The sequence below is a fragment of the Cydia splendana genome, chromosome 6, assembly GCF_910591565.1.
Source record: "Cydia splendana chromosome 6, ilCydSple1.2, whole genome shotgun sequence".
Taxonomy (NCBI): Eukaryota; Metazoa; Arthropoda; class Insecta; order Lepidoptera; family Tortricidae; genus Cydia; species Cydia splendana.
In genome coordinates, this window is record NC_085965.1 from 2,350,202 (window position 1) to 2,374,822 (window position 24,621).

At 39.2% G+C, this 24,621-nt stretch overlaps 1 protein-coding gene across 2 annotated transcripts; it reads left to right on the forward strand.

Moving 5' to 3' along the window:
* The first annotated feature begins 122 nt into the window (after positions 1-122).
* Positions 123-23,874, forward strand: LOC134791264 (outer dynein arm-docking complex subunit 4-like). 2 transcript variants are annotated; one of them, XM_063762248.1, is made up of 13 exons: positions 123-241; positions 1,668-1,737; positions 4,875-4,968; positions 5,141-5,298; positions 7,087-7,236; positions 7,648-7,854; positions 10,898-11,076; positions 11,805-11,928; positions 12,284-12,420; positions 14,678-14,823; positions 15,218-15,381; positions 16,568-16,719; positions 23,307-23,874. In XM_063762248.1, the coding sequence occupies exons 1-13, from the start codon at positions 165-167 to the stop codon at positions 23,452-23,454; spliced, it is 1,806 nt and encodes a 601-aa protein (XP_063618318.1). In that variant the 5' UTR covers positions 123-164; the 3' UTR covers positions 23,455-23,874. The 2 variants fall into 2 exon arrangements, with proteins under 2 accessions (XP_063618318.1, XP_063618317.1); XM_063762247.1 differs by having other exon boundaries at positions 15,215-15,381; positions 23,307-23,836.
* The last annotated feature ends 747 nt before the right edge of the window (positions 23,875-24,621 follow it).

The following is a 24,621-nucleotide window of genomic DNA, read 5'->3' on the forward strand; positions in this document are numbered from 1 at the left end:
TGACAGAAAGTGAGTAATGGAAATGATGTTTAAGCATTGTGAATTTCAATTGCCAAAAAAATTACATTAAATTTCTGTACAACAACAACTTAATACCTATCGATACATATCACGTCCCATCACTAATCAATCACTGCATAGAAAAAAACGAACGAATCGTCACGATGAAAATGGTTCGCAAGAAATTAGAGTTGGAGGAGAGACCAATATGTAACGCGGTTACAGTTTACCGAACAAGAGGGTACGTACACATTAACGATAACTCACGCTAGACAGGGCCGGGCCCAGGCCGGGGCGACCGACAGGTCGTTTTTTATGACGGCTGATCGGTGATCACGTAGTGCTTTCCATAGAAAACGAAGCGCCGGAAGCTCCGGCCCGGCCCCGGCCCGGTCTAGCGTGTCATCCTTTAACCACACGAACTTAGCCGCCGCCATACAATTGAAGTTACGCCCATATTAATATTATAAATAAATGACTATGACTATGACTATTATAAAACGCCATTCTGAAATAACATGAAATTTGGCATGAATATACATGTAACTTGTATCTATGTCTGGTTCTAGTTTTTGTTGCTATAAATTCGAATACAAAGAAATTAGAGTAGAAGCTATACATATAAAACTTCTACTACCTGTAGCCTTACCACGAGCTTGACACTGACATACCTACTCCTAAACGGCGTCCTAGCCTAGTCGGTAGTGACCCTGCCTACGAAGCAGGAGGTCCCGGTTTCGAATCCTGGTAAGGGCATTTATTTGTGTGTTGTGCACAAATATTTGTTCCTGAGTTATGGATGTTTTCTATGTCTATATAAGTATTTGTGTATATGTATATATTATATATATCGTCGTCTAGTACCCACAACACAAGCCTTATTGAGCTTACTATGGTGTGGGACTAGGTCGATGTGTGTAAAATTGTCCTATAGTATTTATTTATACTTACATATTCAATAACGTGAATAAAAAACCGGGCAAGTGCGAGTCGGACTCGCGCACGAAGGGTTCCGTACCATAAAGAAAAATTTAAAAAAAAAAAAACGGTCACCCATCCAACTACTGACCACGCCCGACGTTGCTTAACTTTGTTCAAAAATCACGTTTGTTGTATGGGAGCCCCATTTAAATCTTTATTTTATTCTGTTTTTAGTATTTGTTGTTATAGCGGCAACAGAAAATACAGAAATACATCATCTGTGAAAATTTCAACTGTCTAGCTATCACGGTTCGTGAGATACAGCCTGGTGACAGACGGACGGACGGACGGACGGATGGACGGACGGACGGAGGGACGGACAGCGAAGTCTTAGTAATAGGGTCCCGTTTTACCCTTTGGGTACGGAACCCTAAAAATGATATTTATCTCCAAAAATATGATGCAAAATCATGAGTAATAGGTAATTCCGTCAGGATCCTTGTCATCACAGAGAGGTTAAACCAGGCGTGGCTTACTCCGCGATTTCGTAGCTTTGCAACAAGTACATCCGTTCCACACCAATTTTGGTGGCTAGCCATAAGCAGCGCGTGGCGCTGTCACCACCTAGCGGCCATATCTGTCCTGACCTGATCGTAACAGACGCGTTTTGTTAGAGAGTGAGTCTTCTGTACCTAGTACTATTATTTATTCTGTGTTTAACTCTAATTAACACGTACCGTTCGCAGACATTATTTGCAGCGTCTGGAGTTGTTCGACAAAGCGATACAAGCATACAATGAAGCACTCCGGTGGAATGTAAGTAGACTCAGACCAAGCTAAGATGGCAGCGATTTTGGTAGCATAGTCTGTGCAAGTGTTATTTAAACGTCAGACTTTCATAGAAGTTTGACGTTTAAAATAACACGTGCATAGTCTGTCCTATCAAAATCGCTGCTAACTTAGCTTTGTTTAACTCTAATATAGTAAATATTAACACCCTTACTTATTCATAAACGCGCTACAAACCTCAATTAGTTTATAATCGTTTGTCTTTATCTGACATTTTGACTTATGTATTTGTAAGAAAGGGATAAAACATAATTTAACTAAACCAGGCCCGTAAAGTTTTATGAATAAGGGGGTAGGCGTCTACCATCGCCCGCACTGTTAACTGTACATCGGTAGACTTTATGCCTTTTGTAATGAGGTCCACCGATGTACAGTTAGGAGTGTTGCTGTTTGTACATGTGTATATTACATACATTTACATCTATAATAGGTATATATTGTCATGTATTTTACTTATGTCTTCATGTTGTATCTCTTTTTAGGGTTCCGTACCCAAAAGGTAAAACGGGACCCTATTACTAAGACTTCGTTGTCCGTCCGTCCGTCCGTCCGTCTGTCTGTCACCAGGCTGTATCTCACGAACCGTTGAAATTTTCACAGATGATGTATTTCTGTTGCCGCGATAACAACAAATACTAAAAACAGAATAAAATAAAGATTTAAATGGGGCTTCCATACAACAAACGTGATTTTTGACCAAAGTTAAGCAACGTCGGGCGTGGTCAGTACTTGGATGGGTGACCGTTTTTTTTTGCATTTTTTTTCCGTTTTTTTTTTCATTATGGTACGGAACCCTTCGTGCGCGAGTCCGACTCGCACTTGCCCGGTTTTTTTTGTATTAGCTGTGTAAAATGTGTGTAATCTATTTTTTCGGTTTATTTTATTTTATGTTTCTTTCCTTTATGTTTCTTTATTTTATTTTTTGTCTGTTACCTTCCGTGATTATTTCTCACTTGATGGTCTAATCGGAAGATCAGCGCTGGAAGTCGCCAGCAACATGCTGAGATGGGACCATTTCGTGACACTTTATTTTTCACTGTTTTTTCTATGTATGTCTATTGTCTGTGTGTTTACGAATAAAAACCTATTCTATTCTATTCTATAGGTATGGTTGCCACGCACTTATGAAAAGGGCCGGTTAACGGCTGCTACCACCCTAGTTAGCACCCTAACAGCAGTTTTCCGTCCCCGTAATATCAGGACACCGTTACCGATATACAAAAAAAAAATCTACTTTTACAATCGAAATTTCCAGTTGAGTTTAATGCGAAAATAAACATTTAATATTCTTTTGGCAATTCGAGACACTATTTATTTGTCGTGAAACGGAAAACGCAGCCCGGCTAACCCCGCCTGGGAAATCAATGGACCAATGGACTTCGGCCCCCTTTCGTAAGTGCCTGGCACAAGTCCATCTAGATTATTCTAGATGTACAGTCGGCAGCAGAAGATGCTCGGGCGAGGTGTTAAAAATTAACCTTGTCACGCTCTTATTCTCTTAAAAGCCCATCAACGTGCACACTAGCGCCAGTGCTAAATAATCGTGATTATTTAAATTTAACGATATATATTTAGAAAAGGGGGTCGCTACGTACTGTATTTTGTATTTAAGTACCCTTTGAATACATCAAACTAGTTTTTATGTTGCTGTATTCGTCAATCTATGCGTCCAAAGTTAAAACGGCCGTTTTTGTTTTGAGTTCATAGATCGACGAATCCAACAACATACAAACTAGTTTGATGTATTCAAAAGGTACTTAAATACAAAATACAGTACGTAGCGGTCCCCTTTTCTAAATATATTTCGTTAAATTTAAATAATCACGATTATTTAGCAGTGGCGCTAGTGTGCACGTTGATGGGCTCTTAACAAGTCGCGTCAAGATCATTTTGAACACCTCGCCCGCTTAACAACATCTACTTCTGACTGTACTAGTAATAAGCACATTAATGACAGGAGCGAACTATTTACTAATTAAAGTAGCTCCGTTACATGTTTAAATTATCAACCTAACAGGCGTAACAGTTGTAACAGGCATTGGAAAACCAGTTTGAATTTAGACTTTGTTGCATGGGGATAAAGTTAACATTTGAATGAGATTTCCGACGGTTGTTACTACTTTTATTGCCAAAGTGACGGGTATTTCAGTCAAATGACCAACTAGAACTAGCAGCCAGTTATTTGAGATGCAAGTTTAAATGTAAATAATTCCTGTAGCTGTTATATTCAGAATTTCAAACGCATTGTTGGTTTTGCTGAAAAGCTTTAACATTAATCCGTGAAGTTTTTTGTTTTAAAACAAATGCATTGGTGTATTATATTTTCGGCTGTAATTTTAGTTTTACGCATAATGATATTTTACTATTTTACACACATATTACGTACTCATAGCTTGGGGGCGATACGCTTCCTAGTAAGTACATGGTTATAACAAAGCGGTTAATTAATGCGTAATTTGGCTTTAAATTACTTAATTATTGCACTTTGCTAGTTGCAAGGTATCGTGATGATCACGCGTATTTAGTGGGACCTATACGGCAAGTAGATGTAAATACGTGGTATAAGGGCCATCACACACTGGCGTCTTCCGAGCGTCGGCGTCTAGTGAACTTTATGACAGCTGCTCGACGCAACGTTGGCGCAACTGCGCAGCGACGCCATTTTTAGGGTTCCGTACCCAAAGGGTAAAACGGGACCCTATTACTAAGACTCCGCTGTCCGTCCGTCCATCCGTCCGTCCGTCCGTCCGTCCGTCTGTCACTAGGCTGTATCTCACGAACCGTGATAGTTGAAATTTTCACAGATGATGTATTTCTGTTGCCGCTATAACAACAAATACTAAAAACAGAATAAAATAAAGATTTAAGTGGGGCTCCCATACAACAAACGTGATTTTTGACCGAAGTTAAGCAACGTCGGGCGGGGTCAGTACTTGGATGGGTGACCGTTTTTTTTGCCGTTTTTTGCATTATGGTACGGAACCCTTCGTGCGCGAGTCCGACTCGCACTTGCCCGGTTTTTCATAGCGCTGACTAGACGCCGACGCTCAAAAAACGCTAGTGTGGGGTCTCTCTAAAAGAATAATGTGGTGTAAATGTTACAGAAAGATGACGTCCATTCACTGCTCGGCCGCAGCGTGGCGAGAGCGAAGGCGACGTATTACAACGGTGCTTTAGCGGACGCCATTCGAGCCACCGGTACTTGTCTTTATACTTTAACTTAGGTCCCGAGTTTTATACTTGCAAAGTTTGACCAAAACCATACAAACATTGTAAGGGAGAAGCAAGATTACGATATAGCGAGAGAGATAGTGCTGTCATCATAAAACTTGGGAAACAAATCTTTATTTTCCTTTTATCATTATTTCAGAAATAGAACCGCAAAATGTATCAGCGTTACATATCAGAGCTCAAACGGCGTATGAAACATGTGCCTTTGAGCGTTCCCTGGTCTTGTCACACCGCGGGCAGTTGATGAGGAAACTGCCGCCAAACTTCGCGGAGTGTGCCAGAAACGCAGAGGAGACCGTATGTACCGATGTATTGGCACTATCAGGGCTTGAACGGCGTAAGTATGAGACACCATTGAGCGCTGACTTGTCTTGTCACACTGCGGGCAAATGCTGAGAAAGTTGCCGCCAAACTTTGGAGAGTGTGCCAAGAAGCCCAAGAACGCTGAAGAGACTGTATGTAGCGATGTAATGGCACTATCATCATCATCATCATCATCATCATCAGGGTTCAGATGTATGAGACTGCCGTCAGACTTTGGAGAGTGTGCCAGGGGTCTGACAATCGTTAATAGAAAACGTCAAGCAAAACTTAAATAATGTATGAAAACAGTCACGTGACTTTTTTTGGCGTTTGTCGATGTACGATTGACATCATGGCTAGACCCCCTAGAACGCCGAGGAGTATGTACCAAACACTTTTAGGGAGAGAACTGCATTTATCTTCTAAAGAGTTGACAACGGCCATCAAATTGGCGTTACTTGAACATATCTTGAACAGTTTTTTATAAAAGCTACCTATATGTATTGATGAAAAAAGATCAATAGGTATTTTTTCAAAACCGTACCTGTTTTAAGGCAGTTTATTTCTCTATTTCAATGTTAACAAGATATTCTACGTCATCAATAAATATAACAGCGCAACATAGGCTGGCAATCAGAGAGTTTGTGCAACCTGTAATAAAGTTAGAACGACAACAAACGGGAACTCGCGGGCAAGGCCCGGGGGAGTTGCGGAGTTCACGCTTGGCATTAAAAAAATATTTTCACCTTGGAAACATTTTCGAATGGACTTGTAATACAAGTAAAATCACTGCAACTTTCGTTGAAATGGATATTTTGAGGTGCATTACAATAAATAAATGTTATGGGTCAAACTTACACAAATCGACCTAGTCCACCCACAGTCCAGCACAAGCATTTTTTTTGTTTCTTCGGAATTGTTTTGTATTAGTATCAAGCCGATTTCGTTATGATGAGATGAGATGTCGGGCGAGAGAGAGGTATGGAAAAAAAAGACAAGCCGCCGACCCCAAACGGGCAAGCGAATGATGATGAACACCAGATTTCGTCTAACCTCGTAATAAAATTACATTGTACATAAAAAATATATAGTCATTTTGACTAATTGCATTTTTGCATAAGTAGGTTTATTAGTAGCCGCGAATAGCAATAATAATTATCTGTTATACAAAAGTGAGCCATCTTGATAGCTACTCCACTTTACCAGCAACTTGAAATAACTCGGCGCTATATCGGCTTAATCTGAGAATCAGCACTCAACTTTAGCAGGCTCGTTCGAAGGCACTCTTGTACGGATACTTGGAATCACATATTTAATTACACGAACGTATCTACCGCGATATAATTTCATTGTTTTACCTAAAATAACGGCGTTTCAGCTGAGTTGCACCAGCTGTGGTCACGAAAAGACTTGGAATCAGCCCAACATAACATAACTGAATAGTTCTATTTTCCTTTTATATTCTTCTTCTATCACATTGCGCTCCAAAACACGCATAGCTGACGTGGGGGAGAAGACCGCCAGGCTGAAGTGGGACTGGGCGGGTCACGGATGCATGCATGCATCCGGATAGGTGGGCTAGTATAGCCACCAAGTGGATGCCGCAAAAGAAGCGCGGACGTGGCAGGCCCAGACGGAGATGGCGGGACGACTTAGACGCCTTCATCAGTGGCTGGCCGGAGAAGGCACTACAAAGGGAATTGTGGAAATCAGGGGGAGAGGCCTTTGCCCAGCAGTGGGACACTACAACAGGCTAATATAAAATAAAAACTATTCTTCTAGATCAGAGTATGCACCGGAGAAAGTGCAGGAAAGGTGCTGCAGTCGGTTAATCTACTACGTTCGGAGGCGTTTGAGGAGATGACCAATGACGAATTCACGCCTATTGTCATTAAACATCAGAGTCGAATGTCAAATCAGGCAGCACATAAGGTAATGTTGAAAATAATAATAGCTACCTATTATAAGTAGTACATTATCTTTAAAAAATTATATACATAATCCGTATAAATATTGACTTCACTAGGCATTTTATCATGGCGGCAAAGCACTTTTTATTGAAAGAGGTCATGCTAGTAATTTTGAGGGTTCTAGGGGCGCAGATTTTAATTAGAGATATTAGGAATCCAATTGTTGTGAACGTCTCAATAGGACTTTACTGGCTAAAGGATGGCTAGACGCTCACGCTAGACCGGGCGCTTCGTTTTCTATTGAAAACACCACGTGACCACCGATCAGCCGTCATATTGACGTGTTGGACGCTTCGGCCCGGGCTCAGCCCGGTCTAGCGTGAGTCATCCTTAATAATGATTTGAACGGTACTTATATAAAGTAATATTTTAGGTCCAAGACATGTCACGTATTGAACAGCAGAAAAAAAATCAAATGACACGTCTGATGGCATCGAAGTATTTAGAAAGGATGGCCCACGATAAATACTTTCTTACAAGTTTGTGTAAGGATGAGCGACTGGTGTCAGCTAACAAGAAGGGATCCGTGAAACTACAGGAGTTAGCTACTAATGCGCTCATGGACGTAGAAAACAGACAGGTAAGGTCAATACGGATAAGTGCGGCTGCAAAATAAGTGTATTTTTTGCGAGTTCATACATTTTCCACTAAACGTAAGTTGTAAATGTGCCTAAATGTACCTAAATGACAGCCACAGTTACCAGTGTGCCAAACTTACCCGCACTTACAAGTTTTATTAGTCAATTAGTACAGTAATTCAATGAAAAAATTGTGCGCTCTTAGATATGGAGAAAAGACACATAAATTTTGTACGTATTTTCCCATTTTCTTCAAACTGTCATTTGGGTAGTTGAGCATCAAGGAGACTTCAATTTACTACTTTGCTAACTTAATCTTAATATGTCCAAATTGTAGAGATAATTTAAAAAAAAGGAGGAATAAGGTAGGACCCAAAGTACTTCCTTGAGATAATCCATAAATAACAGGTAGGTCACCACCCGGAGCAACACATGTTTTTGTTCGCTTAAATAATATTTTAATATGATTAGAGCTAAACAATGTATACCATTCAATTCCATTTTATCCAAGAGCAACGATATACATAATGTACCAAATCACAAGCCTTGGTTATGTCCATTTATAACGACAAACATCTTTTATTTTCGTGGATTTTTTTTTATAATAACGATTTTAATGTTGATATTAATGTCCTTTGATACAAAGTTATTTCGTTAGTAAACAGTTTGCCTTAATATAACAATCCACTATAGAGCTCACCAACTATCTATCTACCTTTAGGAATAAAGTTTCCTAATCCTAATTGGATCCAATCGCACTCTGGCTTTGCAGATAGCATCAATTTATCGAGCTAGGCGAACCGCTAACGGCATGCAACGGCTTGATGCCTCATTAGCCTAGCTGGCGAAGAATCCTAGAGCTAGTTTGAGTTAAAACTATAGGAACCTGCTCCTAGTGGATTTTAATACGTTCTTTTGACAAGAACATCTTACATAATTTTACAACTTTTCCATACTTAATAGGAAATTCCTGAATGTTTAATACTAGTACACTATACAGGTAGTTAGACCAAGAAAAGTCTGCAGCGATTTTGATAGCACACGCAGTGCAAGTGTTATTTTAAACGTTAAATTTTTGTGAAATTATGACGTATAAACCGTATAAATAACACTTGCACTGCATATGCTATCAAAATCGTTGCAGACTTTTCTTGGTCTAACTCAGATCTTTATCATAAAAATTTTAAAGGAAAAATAAATCTCGAATAAAATCCGGAAAACGCTGGCGGCAATAACAAAATGATTATGTTAAGTTTGTATGTAAATGGGGTAAATCTGCAGAGACTTAAATCAGAAGGCACGGAGCCAAGCTATCTCAATAGAATAGATGCAAAATCAAAAACATTTTGGCACGGAAAGACATCCGTTTCTGCTGGCCGAGTTTACTTAATACTGGCTTTATTTGGAGGTCTGTTCTCGAATAAAAATGAGACGTATGGGTGCTGGATTGGAATTATATTGATTCGTTTTACAAAATTCAATGTAAAGTATTAAAGTTGTATTCAAATCTGAATGTAAAGTTGTATCTGGATGACAGATGATGTGACAAAAAGTCACGTCATCATTCCATACATTCACTAATTTTTCGATGGCGTTTTCTAACGTCATGCTCTCTGAAGCGGTATCATGGTCGCATTTTTATCACCTGTCATGCCATGCGTCACTTAAGCACTTATATTTGTTATAACGTGACAGGCATGGCGATAAATTATAAAGAGCCGTCCATCTTAGCCTTAGTCAGCCCTAGTGCCATGTTTTGGCATTTTTATTATATGAGGATTTACTACACAATTCGTGTTTAATTTGTACAAATTGAAAAACTTGACTTTGGGAGTACAAGGTTGAAGGTCAGTCAGATTAGCGAGACAAATTCGATCCTGTTTGAATGCATGAATACAGGGTGATTCAGGAGACGTGAGCAGGACTAACACTGCGCATTTCGGAAATTATAAGCAACTGCTTCTTATCAGTATTAGTGAGGTTAACGTTAATTTTGTAGTCGTGTTGAAAAATAAAGTTAATAATTTATTTACAACATGCATGGTCACCCTAAAATTAGAATACTAAACTAGGTACCGATATTCTTTTTTAAATTGAATGTCATCACTGTCATGACGATCAGGTTACTTTTGAAAACTCGTATCTCACTCAAGTTTGACAGTTTATTTTATTCGTAATCAAAATGCTATCATTACGGTTAAAGACGTTTTATGTTTATTAATTAGGTCTTGTAGGGATCATGGTCACTCTACAGAAGTGTAGAGAATTAAATTTGCCCTCAACAAAAAGTTAAAAAATACGAAAAAGTGTGGTTGTTTCACCTAAATACGACGGTGATCGATTATCATTTACTGAGTGTGCAGGATTAGTCCTGCTCACGTCTCATGAGGCACCCTGTATTTATTTGGATTAGATTAAGACAAGAAGAATTCAGGCCCTGGCTTTATTTGTACGCAGCCGGTGCTCTTATTTATGTGTTGCATTTTGTATGTCTCGTAAAATTTCCTGAATAAGGACAACAGTGTGCAGTAACAACATTAAATATTCATTACTAGCATAAACAAATGAAGGCTGACATGCGTAAAGTTGTGTAAATTGTAAGTTGTATTTGAGTAATCCGATATACTTCAGATTGTCGGGTAATTCCGAAAATGCAAACTAATAATGTATACCTAGGTGGAACCATACAGTACCATTTTCTTCAGCTTAGCAAACACACATGTGACATCCTGGAGTTCCAGGCGTGCATAGTCTACTGCAGGCACTTATCAATATCATTCAGGCTGTATGCTTGCTTATTTGCCACTGACGTTGTATTAAATGTATAAAATCCATTTTGTACTTAACGCATCTTGGTAGTCCTTTATCTATTTAACAAAACAATTTGACCCCACCAGGGGGCCTAGCAAACATGGCAATCCTAGGTAACAACGATTAACGCAAATTTTATAAAAGCCATGTTACCCTCTATTATTAAAATTAAAGTTTTGATCACCTTGGCTAGGCTCCCAGGCCCTCCAAGTTTAAACCGTGCTAACTTCACAGGCTGTTCTACGGGAACGTCGACCCATGTACGCTACGTCTCCCGCCGAGAGCGCAGCACGGGCGCGACTCCGACAAGCCAGAAAAGAACAGCAGGAGAAGGCGCGCCGTCAGAACGTGACGGATGCGACACGGCTTCTGTCAGCGGCTGTGGCTATGCAGGAAGAGCATGATACTATCAAGTACTTACTGTCAAAAATTAACTAAATAAATATATTAAGTGACCCATGTACACGATGTTGCCTGCTGAGAGCGCTGCTCGCGTGCGTCTCCGTCAAGCCAGAAAAGAACAGCGGGAGAAGGCGCGCCGTCAGAACGTGACAGATGCGATGCGACACGGCTTCTGTCAGCTGCTGTGGCTATGCAGGAACAGTATGATACATGATACTAACTAACAAGTACTATTGTCTCTCTCTAATCTCGAGGTCCCGGATTCGAAACTTGGGAAAGGCATTTATTTGTGTGCTTATCAGCTTATCACAAATATTTGTTACTGCGTTACGGATGTTTTCTATGTTGCCTAGTACAAACAGTACAAGCTTTGCTTAGTTTGAGACTAGGTAGATCTATGTGAGATTGTCCAAATATTTATTTACTAGCTTTTGCCCGCGACTTTGTCTGCGTGGAATTAGTGACAGCAGCAGCTAAAGTAGGTATAGCGCTTGGATAATGCTAATAATTATTAGGCAATGCATTAACTCTTTCAATTCCACCCCCCTTTGCACTCTCTTCAGGGATGATTTCCGACATAAAAACTATCCTATGTCCTTCCCCGGGACTCAAACTATCTCTATACCAAATTTCAACTACATCGGTTCAGCGGCTTAAGCGTGAAGAGGTAACAGACAGACAGACACACTTTCGCCTTTATAATATAAATATAATTATTAGTATGGATTTTATTGTCCAGATGTTTGGAGTTGGCCGAGTTCGCCATGCAGCAAATAGCACGCAAGCCTGCCCACCTGCTGCCAGACAAAGAAAAGTTCCTGCAGGAGTTGTACAAGACTGTTGCTTTGGCTTTCCTAGACCAGGTAATTGTTAACGTTTATTTTATCATCATCATTTTAGGCTTCAGTCGCCCAATGCTGAGCATAGGCCTCTCTTCGTGTACGCCACTTATCCTGGTCCTGAGCGAGTCTCATCCAAAAGTGCCCCGCGATTTTCCAATGTCATCCACCCAACGAGCCAACAGACGCTTCTTTCATCCGAGAGCGGCCACCAATCCGTCAACATTTTGGTCCACCTGCCATCACTCTGCCTAGCAGTTTATTTTATACTAGATAATATGTTTCAATAAAGCGTGCATGTGGCTTCAAAATTTAACGTATTTATAAGTGAGCATTGTCTGTTGAAATTTCCAGGTGTTAAACGATAAATTTATTTCAGAAACGAGTTGCAGAGAGCATGAGCGAGGCGGACCGCGAAAAGAAAGCATTCTTCATGCTTGGCATCGCATTGTCGAGGGAACCGAGCAGGGATTCGCTGTGGCGGGCTAGGCCTATGGCGCCTCATACTGATGTCAAGTCAGTCTCTCTCTCTCTCTCTTTCTCTCTCTTCTTGTGTCTCTTTTGATGATGACCATGGGACGGGACGGCGCCAGGGCATCTACGCAGCTAGCATCCCAGACAAGTTCATGTTTTATGCGACAACCAACATTCAACAAAACGATAGTTCAATCAACTAACCAGATTACATAATTAGATATACTACACTACTATGATAATTAGATACACGGGAGTGTTCCTTTAAACCGATTAAGCCTGTTTAATCCTCCCTGTATACGATTAACTGGCGTGGTTCCCCATCGCAATGGAAGCCTGCAAAGCACTGGTCACAGATCACTATTAAATGGAGCATGGATCTTTAACCGTTCGTATGGTGGTCTAAACCCGAGGGCTCAAAATGGAACAGAAAAATATGTCGGGAAAACCATGCAAAAAAAGTTATTATAGTATTTCAAGCCATTTCAGTCAGGAGAAAAAAGCGGCAATTTTAAAAAATGTAGACGCGAATGGTGATCGTCCCATAGAAAATTTAAATTTCGCGCCTTTTTTTACTGACAAAGTTGTTTGACAGACTTTAATAGGTAATTCGGTCCAGTCAATCCTTATCATGCGCAGACAGAGATGTTAATTTCAAACTGGATGTCGCGTCTAGTCCATTGCTTGCAGGCCGAAGACCTAGAATTTCATCACAATAACTTGTATGTTTTCTTTGGATCGATTTTCTTGGAAATAGCTCAACTACTTTAAATGGCATATAATGGCTCCTCTACACGATGGGCCAACGCCGGCCACTCCAAGGAACGCAGAAATGCGGTAGAATGAGATAGCAATATCACTTTCTCCCTCTAACGCATAAATGCGTCCCTTGGAGTGGCCGGCGTTGGCCCATCGTGTAGAGGAGCCATAACGTTTAAAACTACTTCAAAGAGAACCTACAGGAAGAACAGCGGTTTGAACGTGATGTTATTCAGGTCTTTGAAATACAATGACATACAAACTACCTACTAACGTATTGGCGCTCCCATACCAATTCAGTATTTAATGCAAGACCGCTCATGTACCTAGGTTGCGTCAACGTGCACGACTTTTTTGGCGTTATTCATAAGCGCCATACAAAGCTCAACTAAAGCTATTAATCATTTGATCTGTGATTTTCCTTATTGTAAGAAAAGGATTAATCATACATTAACTAATTAATTATTAAGCCTTGGAAAAGGGGTTAGTTTTGAAACTTAAAAATATCAACAAAAATTTAATGTTCTGAGGTAAGTACCTAGTAGTCCTAGTACTTTACGAAGCTGAGCATAGTCTATCTGTGGTCATCTATAACTTGGAGGCATGCCTCGCATTCCCTGCCCTCAGTGGGTCTAGCGTGAAACGAAACCAACGTTCGATGCCAGTGGAAACGAGGTGCCCGATTCAAACTTTAAGATACGTCAGTTAATAGATCTAGATACGTTAGTGTCAAATGTGACGTTTCTTCAAACAAAAACGTGACTTTTGACACTGACACATTTAATCCATATCGTTTCTAGATCTATTAATTGACGTATCTTAAAGTTTGAATCGGGCCGGAGGTAGGTATTTCCTTTTACAAACAGCCGACCATTTCGTGCGGTTCTAGATCTGTGCCACAAAGAGACTCAAATATCAGCAAGATTGTGCCAACATCATCTTTATTTTACCTAGTTTATAATTTATATAGTAGTGTTATCACACATTATCAAAATGTTTCATGATAATTTGTTTTACTTCATTTTTATTTAGGTATTTTATTTTTATTTGGGCGATTATACCTAACCCTAAAGGACTAGTTTTTGATAGTACCTTCTTGAAACGCTTTTAAAGTAGACTAAATTTGCTACAATACGAGACCAGAGTTGTCTCTGTAGATCTAGGAGTTACGGAGATAAAATCTTCCAAATTTTTTTTTTATTGAATTCGTACCTAAGCTAAGTGAGTGCCGTGAGTATGCACTTTTGTCTCATGCGATGCCGCTTGTAATATTGTTCCTAAGGTCAGACAAACCCGATAGCCACGAGATCGTACCATGCCTACCCCTCAAAAAGGGAGGGGGGAGAGTCGGATCTCCAGGTCCAATCTATTGCTATAGGTATTTCTTCCTGCTCTTAGCAACTAGGGCAAGTTATACATATATCACGTTCATATAATTTAGGGATTCCTTATTCTATAAAGTGCAAAAGTTGTGACAATTTCATTGTTTGGTATGGTGTCTCTATAGTAATAATGACTCAATGACCTCGACGTTTTGCAGGAATCGCTTGCGCACCCTCGAGCGCTCCGTAGCGCTCGCCGAGCGCGCGTCCGAACGTTGTTACATCCTGCACGAACTAGCGCGCTTGTACGCTGATACCAAGAAGGCTCAGAAAGCTAGATATTATTCTACCAAGTGCCAAGCAGGTTTGTGGTTGGCTAAAACAAATAATTATACAAACTCATTCAGTAAAAGTGAGCAGGACCAACCCTACCCATTCAGTTAATGATAAGCTGATACTGTGTAGGTACATAGTATCATACCAGTCCGACAAATCACGTTATGTAGATGTAAAAGTATATATGACAGATAATTGCGACAAAATATTATATAGTACGAGTAGGTACCTATCGAAAACTAAATGAAATAAACAAAAACAAACATAACAAAACTTACTAAATACTCTTAACCTTTAGGTAAAAAAATTGGCCTAAATCGCCGTCAACGGGCAAGGTGCCCGAAGGCTGGCCGTATTTCCTCCTATCGAAAATGAACCCACTAAAAGCTTAGTTACTAAAATAAATTTGTTTAATTTAGAAGCTCGATCGTCAGGCCAGAGCGTGTGGCTTCTCAACGCTACCTTCCTACTGGCACGATGCCACGTACTACAAAATAACAGACCTGACGCCCGGGCCGCGCTACTGGAAGGCTCGTCTATGGCTCGAGCCTTTGGATATGGCGATGTTTCCGAGTTCTTTGACACAGTACGTATTATGCTTCTTAAGTACTCTTAGTGCTTACTACTTTCTTTTGGAAAGATGATACGTATTACAAAATAAATGACCTGACGCCCGGGCCGTGCTACTGAAAGGCTATGGCTCGAGCCTTTGGATATGGCGATGTTTTCGAGTTCTTTGACACAGTACGTATTATGTTTCTTAATAGTACCTAATGATAGATTTTAGTTATGATTATAAAATCTACAAATACATACTCTCTTCTGAGAGAAGAAAGTATGTCTTCTGAGAAAATGCCAGGCCCTACAAAATAACAGAAATACCGCGAATCACGTTCGACGTGTTGCCTCCCTGTCACACTTACGAACGAATTTACAAGTGTGATTGAGAGGCAAAACGTCGAACGCGGTAGGTTCAGACCTGGCGCCCGACTGCATTACTGGAAGGCTCTTCTTCTATCTTCTATTTCTTCCTTCAAGAAAAGTGCATTCTCCCATTTTAAAGACGTTTTAAATTCACCATCATGTCGGGTTATATCTACTAGTTACCACCAAGTCGTTTCCAGTGGTACCTAACAATAAAAAAAAACAGTAATCCATAGTCGTCACAACTTGGTGATAACAGATGGGAATAACCATCATGCCCTATATTTTTTGCGTTAAAGTACTGAAATGAGTATGCCCTTAGCTTAACAAAAGGAACCTTTCAAAGTCACTCGTTTTAATTGCTCCTAAGTGTAGTTTCGTAGTTGAATTTCTTCGCAGTGACCTTATTAAAGCAAGTAGGCTAAGTACACTGGGAGAATAATTAAGGCCAGGACTGAAGCCGTGATTACTCCTTTACTGTGCTGGAGTTGATTACTTTTAATTGAATCCCTGAATGACAGTATTTAGTCTGCAAATTGTACTAGTTTAATTTAAAATGTGTTAGCTAGATACTTTTGTTAAAATTGGCAATAGACTTGTGCCTGCTCGTTCACTACAGAGAGCGCTCCGCTCTGGGTCAATCGTCAAAAGAACTAGTTCGGTCTTTTAGTTCCTTTAGTTCAGTTCGGTTATTGAGAGCCGGGAATGAATAGGAATCGGTTTTACATTCGATTTTTTTAAATCTTTGGTAACTGATTATAATTCAAGTTATACGATATGATATGAATGTCGATATTAAACATTTTTCTGATTCTGATAAATGTAATAATAGTTAATATTATTTGTAGTGTGCCAACGTGTCGACTGAAGGAGAAATCTTGCTCTCCGAGGAGCCATTGACGAAAAGAGAGAAAGACATGGTGAGCCTGATGCAGGATGATGACTTGAAATCTGCCGCCGAACACCTCTTCAGGAGGATGTCTACAGTTCCTGTCGCCAGGTAATAGGCTAGATGACAAATTCTCATTTATGGTATCAATTGGTTAGGTTTGTTATTAGGATCAAATGTCTATATGAGACCCATTGCATTAGAGCAATACAAAAGTCAGAAATGATAGTCAAAGTCGTACCTACTTCACTCGCGAAACGCTCCTAACAAAACGATAAGTGAATGTGACGTCAAGGTCACTGAGAGTCTTAAAGTATGGATAAAACAAGAAAATTGCGTTTTTGTGGTGAAATAATTATTGCGTTATTGTAGGTATATAGTAGCAACGCAATCTTTTTTTGGATAAAATGTAATCAATCGAATGGTATCCTTACTTATTTCCTATTTGGAAGTTAAAAAAAGAACTTTAATTTTGAAACTTTCAGGTCCTGTATTTTTGTATTATTTCCATATATTATTTTAATATCTATCTACAATATTGTGATAAATTGCTCATTTGCTATCTATTTTACTAGATTTTGTTATAAAATTCAACATAATTATTGTGTCATCTTCCCTAAGGTGACAGTCCATTTCCAACGACAGCAGCACTACCATTCATTTTACTATGGAAATTGACAATAACACCGACGCGTTCGTACTAGTAGTGCAGCTGCGGTCTGAAATGGAATGTTACCCAGGGTAGTGCAGCACTACCCTGGGTAACATTTACAGCAGCAGCTGCTGTCATTGGAACTGGACTGTCACCTTTACTGTGGCAGTATTGCAGCTTGACATTACTACCGCTGCATTAATGCCGCATACGTCAGAAATCCGGACAGCATCATCAATTTTGACATTTGCGGCAGTAAGGCAGTTGGGAGTATTACGGCTCGGCCACGACATTACGCGAATGGCGACGGCGGCAGCGGCAACCATAGGTGTCTCGCTCCAACCTATGGTGGCCGCCGCCGCCGGCCCCAGTCGAGCAATGTCGTGGCCGAGCCGTAACAGCACGATATTACTGCAAGGAACGTCAAATTTAATATAGGTAAATTTCTAGATTAATTGCTATTTTGACTTTTTTGGTAGTACCTACTTTATTAGTAGTTAACATCCGAAGGTCACCTTGACTGATATAATGTTGTTTATTCCGCCCATTAAGTAAGTTAAACGTACTGGTGCTCGACGCGGTCCCAGTACATGTCATCTTGAAACTTAAGTCATTGTCAATAGAGGTGACAGCGACAGCAGGGTGTCATCTATTGGGCATTAGCATGTCGAGCACTAGTAGGATTACCTTATCTAATGTAGATTATAAATAGATAAACGAACCTCCTGCTGTGTGTAGAAGTGTTTTTTTAATTGTTTGTGGAAGAGAATAATACACAAAGCTAATGACTTGATTATCTCTGCCACTCAGCTATAAAGTAAAGCAAATACAGCAACCGAGTAAAACACCGCAAATTATCGAATCTGTTTGAGCTGTAATTTATACCGGCAATATAAGGTACAACGTGCATATTATCGGCCGCACGATGAATACATTATTGACGAAATAATCACTGTATCCCTAGTGTACATTTCATTCGATAGCGTGAAGTGACGTACGCGTTTGCGTTAAGCGTCATTTTGTATGGGATTTTGAGTTTCCAAAACGTCGCGCTTCGCGCGCTATTCAAAATCCCATAGGTACAAGATGAGACTAACGTGACAGTCCATTTCCAACGACAGCAGCACTACCAGCCATTTTACTATGGAAATTGACAATAACACCGACGCGTTCGTACTAGTAGTGCAGCTGCGGTCTGAAATGGAATGTAACCTAACGCAAACCCGCACGCCACGTCACGGTATCGAATGAAGTTCACACTAGGGGTTCTGTATCGCTTTCCGTAAAAAGCGTTGGTATAAACGGCGCGCAAAGATATTGTGCGATGATTTTCTAAATTGCCTTTAATTGATTTTTTTGCTGGTGGCCTAGCGGTAAGAGCGTGCGACTTTCAATCTGGAGGTCGCGGGTTCAAACCCCGGCTCGTACCAACGAGTTTTTGGGAACTTATGTACGAAATATCATTTGATATATGTCAGTCGCTTTTCGGTAAAGGAAAACATCGTGAGGGAACCGGACTAATCCCAATAAGGCCTAGTTTCCCCTCTGGGTTGGAAGGTCAGATGGCAGTCGCTTTCGTAAAAACTAGTACCTACGTCAAATCATGGGATTAGTTGTCAAGCGGACCCCAGGCTCCCATGAGCCGTGGCAAAAATGCCGGGATAACGCGAGGAAGAAGAAGATTTTCTAAATTGCAAACTTCTAAAATAAATTATAACTGTAATAAATTACACGAACAATGTAAAATTAAATTCTGTGCAACATAATTATGCAGTACCACTTATTATGAGGAAGGGTAATTTGAAACTAAAATTACGAGATAGTCGTTTAAAGACTTTTAAGAAGCAAACTAATAAGTAAGTACCATCGCCCACACTGTTAACGGTACATCGGTACCTTATGCCTTTTGTAATAAGACTGGACCGACTTTCGGACTTATGTCTCCATCCTTAAAGAACTCCGTATCAAACATCGCCTTTTGACTCTCGTAAAGACCCGCATACTCAGTTTTTTCGGTCACGTCTCGAGACGAAACAATGACCACAGAGCGTCTAGTGGTGCAGGGTAGAGCAAACGGAACAAGACAGCGTAAAAGGCCACTTATGCGATGGACTGATCAAATTAAATCTGCCACGGAAAGACCCCTGAACGCATTTGCCAGAATGACCTCCAACCGCGGAAAATGGCGAGAAATGGTGCGGCAAGCAACATCTGTGCCTGATGTCAGCAGTTGACCACGACACTCTGCAAAGAGTATAGAGTCAGACCGTGAAAAGTCTGCAGCGATTTTCATAGCCCACGCAGTGCAAGTGTCATTTTAAACGTCAAACTTCTATGAAATTATGACGTATAAATAACACTTACACTGCGTGGGCTATCAAATCCGCTGCAGACTTTTCTTGGTGCGACTCTAACGACTAAGAAGAAGAATAATAAAGTTCACCGATGTACAGTTAGAAATGTTGCTGTTTATACTAGCTGCTTTGTTACTGCACACCGTTGTATGGGGACCTTGCACTTTGAGACTATGCGCTGTAACTTGGCACAGTTGATTCTTAGCTGGTCCTGAGCAGATACAGACCGGGAGCCGTCGAGAGCCACCTCTCATTTAGTGCGGGGGGAGGGGGAAAGTTCGACGCTGCCGCGCTTCACTTGGAGCAACATTTCTCTAAAACTATACCTATTAGGGAATGTAATATATCATTTTCGGATAAATTAAGGATGAGGAATCTAGTTTTGGAACAAAAACAATGCACTTTCTAACAAAAAAAAAGCATAAAGTAGAAAAGACTAAAAAACGTATTTTTGATTTTTTCATAATTACCAATTTTTTTTAAAGTGTAGCAGGAATCTGAAAACAAAAAATACAGTCGTAAAGCTACACTTATTACGTTTAAGAAAATATATAGTTTAATATACAAAACTGTTGATAAATGGGAGATAAAAAATAATATTAAGCGTGGGTCAGAGTGATCTCAATACAAAATATTATGAATGTGGGAAAGTTACTTATAATTTGTTCTACAATCGTTTATTTTTCTTGTTTTTCGTAAATAACTCGTAAACGGTAGCCCACAGCAAAAAAATATCTTTTACGTAAATAATCTGTTTCAGATTTCTTATAAAATAAGTGCTCCTTTTTTTCGCTAAGGTCAATATTAAAAAAAATATTGAAGGGAGAAAATAAATACTATGGTCCTCTTTTTTAGTCATTCGTAAATAACTCGTAAAGGATGTCCAATAGCAAAAAATATTTTAACACAAGAATAATTAGCATAAAATTTCCTACAAAAAAGGTTATTCAAACTTTTTCGCTAGGATTAATATTTAAAAAGGGGACCTTAGAATTTATTTTCTCTCTTTAATATCGTTTTTAATATTGATCCTAGCGAAAAAGTTCGAATGACCTGTTTTGTAGGAAATTTTATGTAAATTATTCATGTACTAAAAATTTTTGCTATTGGCCTTCGTTTACGAGTTATTTACGAATGACTAAAAAAGGGGACCTAAGTATTTATTTTCTCCCTTCAATATTTTTTTTAATATTGATGGTACCGAAAAACAGTAGTACTTATTTTATAAGAAATCTGGGACAGATTATTTACGTAAAACATATTTTTTTGCTGTGGGCTACCGTTTACGAGTTATTTACGAAAAACAAGAAAAATAAACGATTGTAGAACAAATTATAAGTAACTTTCCCACATTCATAATATTTTGTATTGAGATCACTCTGGCCCACGCTTAATATTATTTTTTATCTCCCATTTATCAAGAGTTTTGTATAATAAACTATATATTTTCTTAAACGTAATAAGTGTAGCTTTACGACTGTATTTTTTGTTTTCAGATTCCTGCTACACTTAAAAAAAAATTGGTAATTATGAAAAAATCAAAAATACGTTTTTTAGTCTTTTCTACTTTATGCTTTTTTTTTGTTAGAAAGTGCATTGTTTTGGTTCCAAAAAAAAATTCCTCATCCTTAATTTAACCGAAAATGATATATCACATGCCCTAATAGGTACAGTTTTAGAGAAATGTTGCTCCAAGTGAAGCGCGGCGGCGTCGAACTTCCCCCCTCCCCCCCACTAAATGAGACGTGGCTCTCGAGGTCTCCCGGTCTGTATCTGCTCATGACCAGCTAAGAATCAACTGTGCCAAGTTTCAGCGCATAGTCACAAAGTGCAAGGTGTCGTGCAGTAACAAACTAGCTATACCTCTGTATGTTTGCTCGCTGGGTTTTTCTTAAAAAACAAAACTGTTTAACAAACTATTTTAATACTTTACAAACTCTGTAGTGAAATAAAAAATAAATTGGTAAGTTTGAAAAAGTTATGGCTTCAAAGTTTTACTGGAAGCCTTTTCCGTCAAAATTATTGAAGAAAAGCAATATCTTCACAATCAAGTATTTACGAGGAACTCTAAAATCCAGTTTATTGCATGCAGAGTTTGTTCCACTGGGATGAAACTTATACAAAGTTATGAAATTTATACTGGACTGCAAAATGTTATATCAGCATTGGACGTTAAATAATAATAATAAATATTATAGGGACATTCTTACACAAAACTAAGTCCCACGGTAAGCTGAAGAAGGCTTGTATTGTGGGTACCCAACAACACAAGCCTTCGGGTGGATATACAACGATATACCTATGTACATAATATACAAATACTTAAAAACATAGAAAACATCCATGACTCAGGAACAAATATCTGGGATTATATTGCCGGGATTTGAACCCAGGACCATCGGCTTCACACGCAGGGTCACTACCCACTAGGCCAGACCGGTCGTCAAAATCATTATCATCACGTTGAATAACCTTAAGCAAATCATTATCATTACATGTAATTTTTTTGCCCATCACGGAACAATTGCGTGGCGTGCGCGGAGCCGAAGCCAACACGTAGACACCCTTTTGACACTTAATTGATCTCATTTTACATCTGTAAGAGGTAGGTACACCGAGCGGATGCTGTCCTTGTCCGAGACATCGGTCATGGTGACGCGTTCACGTGACTTCGTACCTTTTCTTAAGGAATTGAGCGGGAAGGCTAAAATAATTATGATAATCGGGCTGAAAATGTTAGTGAACATACCGCTATTTGAAGTGTGTGTTTTACACAATAAAAACCTGTAACTCTTTTTATGTCAATTTACTGTGTACAGCAAAACAAACCGTTTCCACGATCAAAACTCAATATTGAATTTACGATCATAGGAATTCCAGCATGAAATATTTTTCTGGATTTTCTATTTATTCGATTGATTGATGTTAATAATTCAAACGTGGATATTTGTATATGGGTAGGTAAATATGAAAAAATGCACGCTAAAAAATGGAAATATGTATTTTAAATCCATTTCAAACAAGATATATACCAATACAAGTTTGGATTTCTCTATAAATAAATCACTTTCTAACAATTGACAGAGTTATAACTCGTGAAAATATAATAAATTAATATTGACTATTCTTTTAAAAACTTGCGCTGCTATAAGATATTATTGTATACTTTAGCCAGTCTTTCTCCTCCTCTATCTTTTTTTCTAAGCAAATTTATAAGCGATAAAGTTCCGTTGCCGTTGTGAAAAATATTTAGTCATTTATACAACAAATACTTACGCCATAAACCTGCAGAAACTTTCGCATAGAAAATTACCCGCGCACGTGTTAATCATTGTCCGATCAATTTTGCAAAATATATAATCCAAAAACTTTCAGCGTGACCCTCTTATTATGGTTCCAGCAGTGGGGAGACACTCCTAACTTCGGTCGAACTTGGCTCCGTTCGGCTCAGCATTGCTTCGAGCAATTATTAAGGTTGGCACGTTGGCACCACTTGACTTCCTTTTGCGTGCACAACCACTGATAAGATAATCACTTGAATTTTGACAACCCTAAATAGCCGAAAGGGATAGTGCCATGTATTACAAAGGGATAGCATGATTCGACCCTGAACCGCTGTCAAACGTCGGGTTTGTAGGAAGTGTCTTATATGTACATGTACGGTAGTCCTATTATTTATTCTGTGGTTCCAGGCGCTTCTCAATAATGCCCGGAGCGCGCATGGAGGCAGCGCCCGCGCCGACGCCGGGCGGGCGGCGCGCGTCGATCATGCCGCGTGCGCAGCCCGCCGTGCGCCACTACAAGACCTCACACCCGCTCGGTTTCCAGGACTTCGATTAATTTTGTTCTGTCTAGAAAATACTTTTTTGTGTGATGGTTCTTTGAATTTTTTGCAATTTTCTTTCATTGCAAAATAGTCGACATTAGACTAAATTTATTGTGAATCGTTGCAAATTTTATGTCGTCAACTATGCATTATTATTACCTAACCTTCATTCAAATAAGATTGTAAACAATCCGTGTAAAAGTCAAAATTATTGATGTTTAATGCTACAATTTTCTTCAAGATTTGTAGAATTTGTAAATTTTATAAAAAGGTAAACTTAAAGAGTTTATTGACAAAAATGTCATTGTCAACCTCGATGGACAGTTTTTTGAAGTCGTCCGGATTTGACAAAAAGTCAAGTGTGACAGAAAAGCAGGAGTGCGATTCCAATAAAAAAAAAACAACGGGTTGCACTCCGGGAGTGCCGACAGAAGTGAAAACTCAATGTCTAGATTGTCTAGTCCAAAATGTCTGCAGCACTATGTATAATTGACCCATCCTCCTTTCTATTGAAAAACTTTAGTTCCGAAATTGCTGGCCAGTGAGCTTAAATTTGTAGCGTTAATTGTTTAAAATTCGAATAGAAATTGTAAAGTTACCTTGCAGACCTCGCATCGAAATATATTTGGTCATGATATTTTGAGTTTTATTCACCAGTACTAGAGTTCACTTTTATTAGCGATTTCATCAAGATGTAGCTTTATTGAATTATATTTGAGTGATATAAAGTTAGAATGTAACTGTGAGATCCTCGTATTTCAGCCCGTACAACATTAGAGCATTGAGCTTTATTGCTTAATATAAAAGTCCAGTTTTAAATAATTGACATGATTATGATACGTTATTGACTAAAGTTCTTTGGTGAATAACATTGTCCGTGACACATGACACCAGCGTTACGTTACGCGTTACGCTGTATCGAGTTTATCATTTTTTCCCAACCTCAAAAAATGCTCAGCGCCGCTAAAGAAGTTTTCACTTCAAAAATTGTGACAGTTTTGAACTGGTTATTTCTAGTTGATGATCGTCTTGGTTATTGTTGTGCATCACACGCAATAAGACTTTCAATTCATGTCGCATGCACCAGTCAGCTCGAGTGATCTTCGAGTTCGTATCAAAATAATATCAAACGTACTCGTGATTAACACTACTACTAAACTGTAACCAGTTGTTAAAATCAG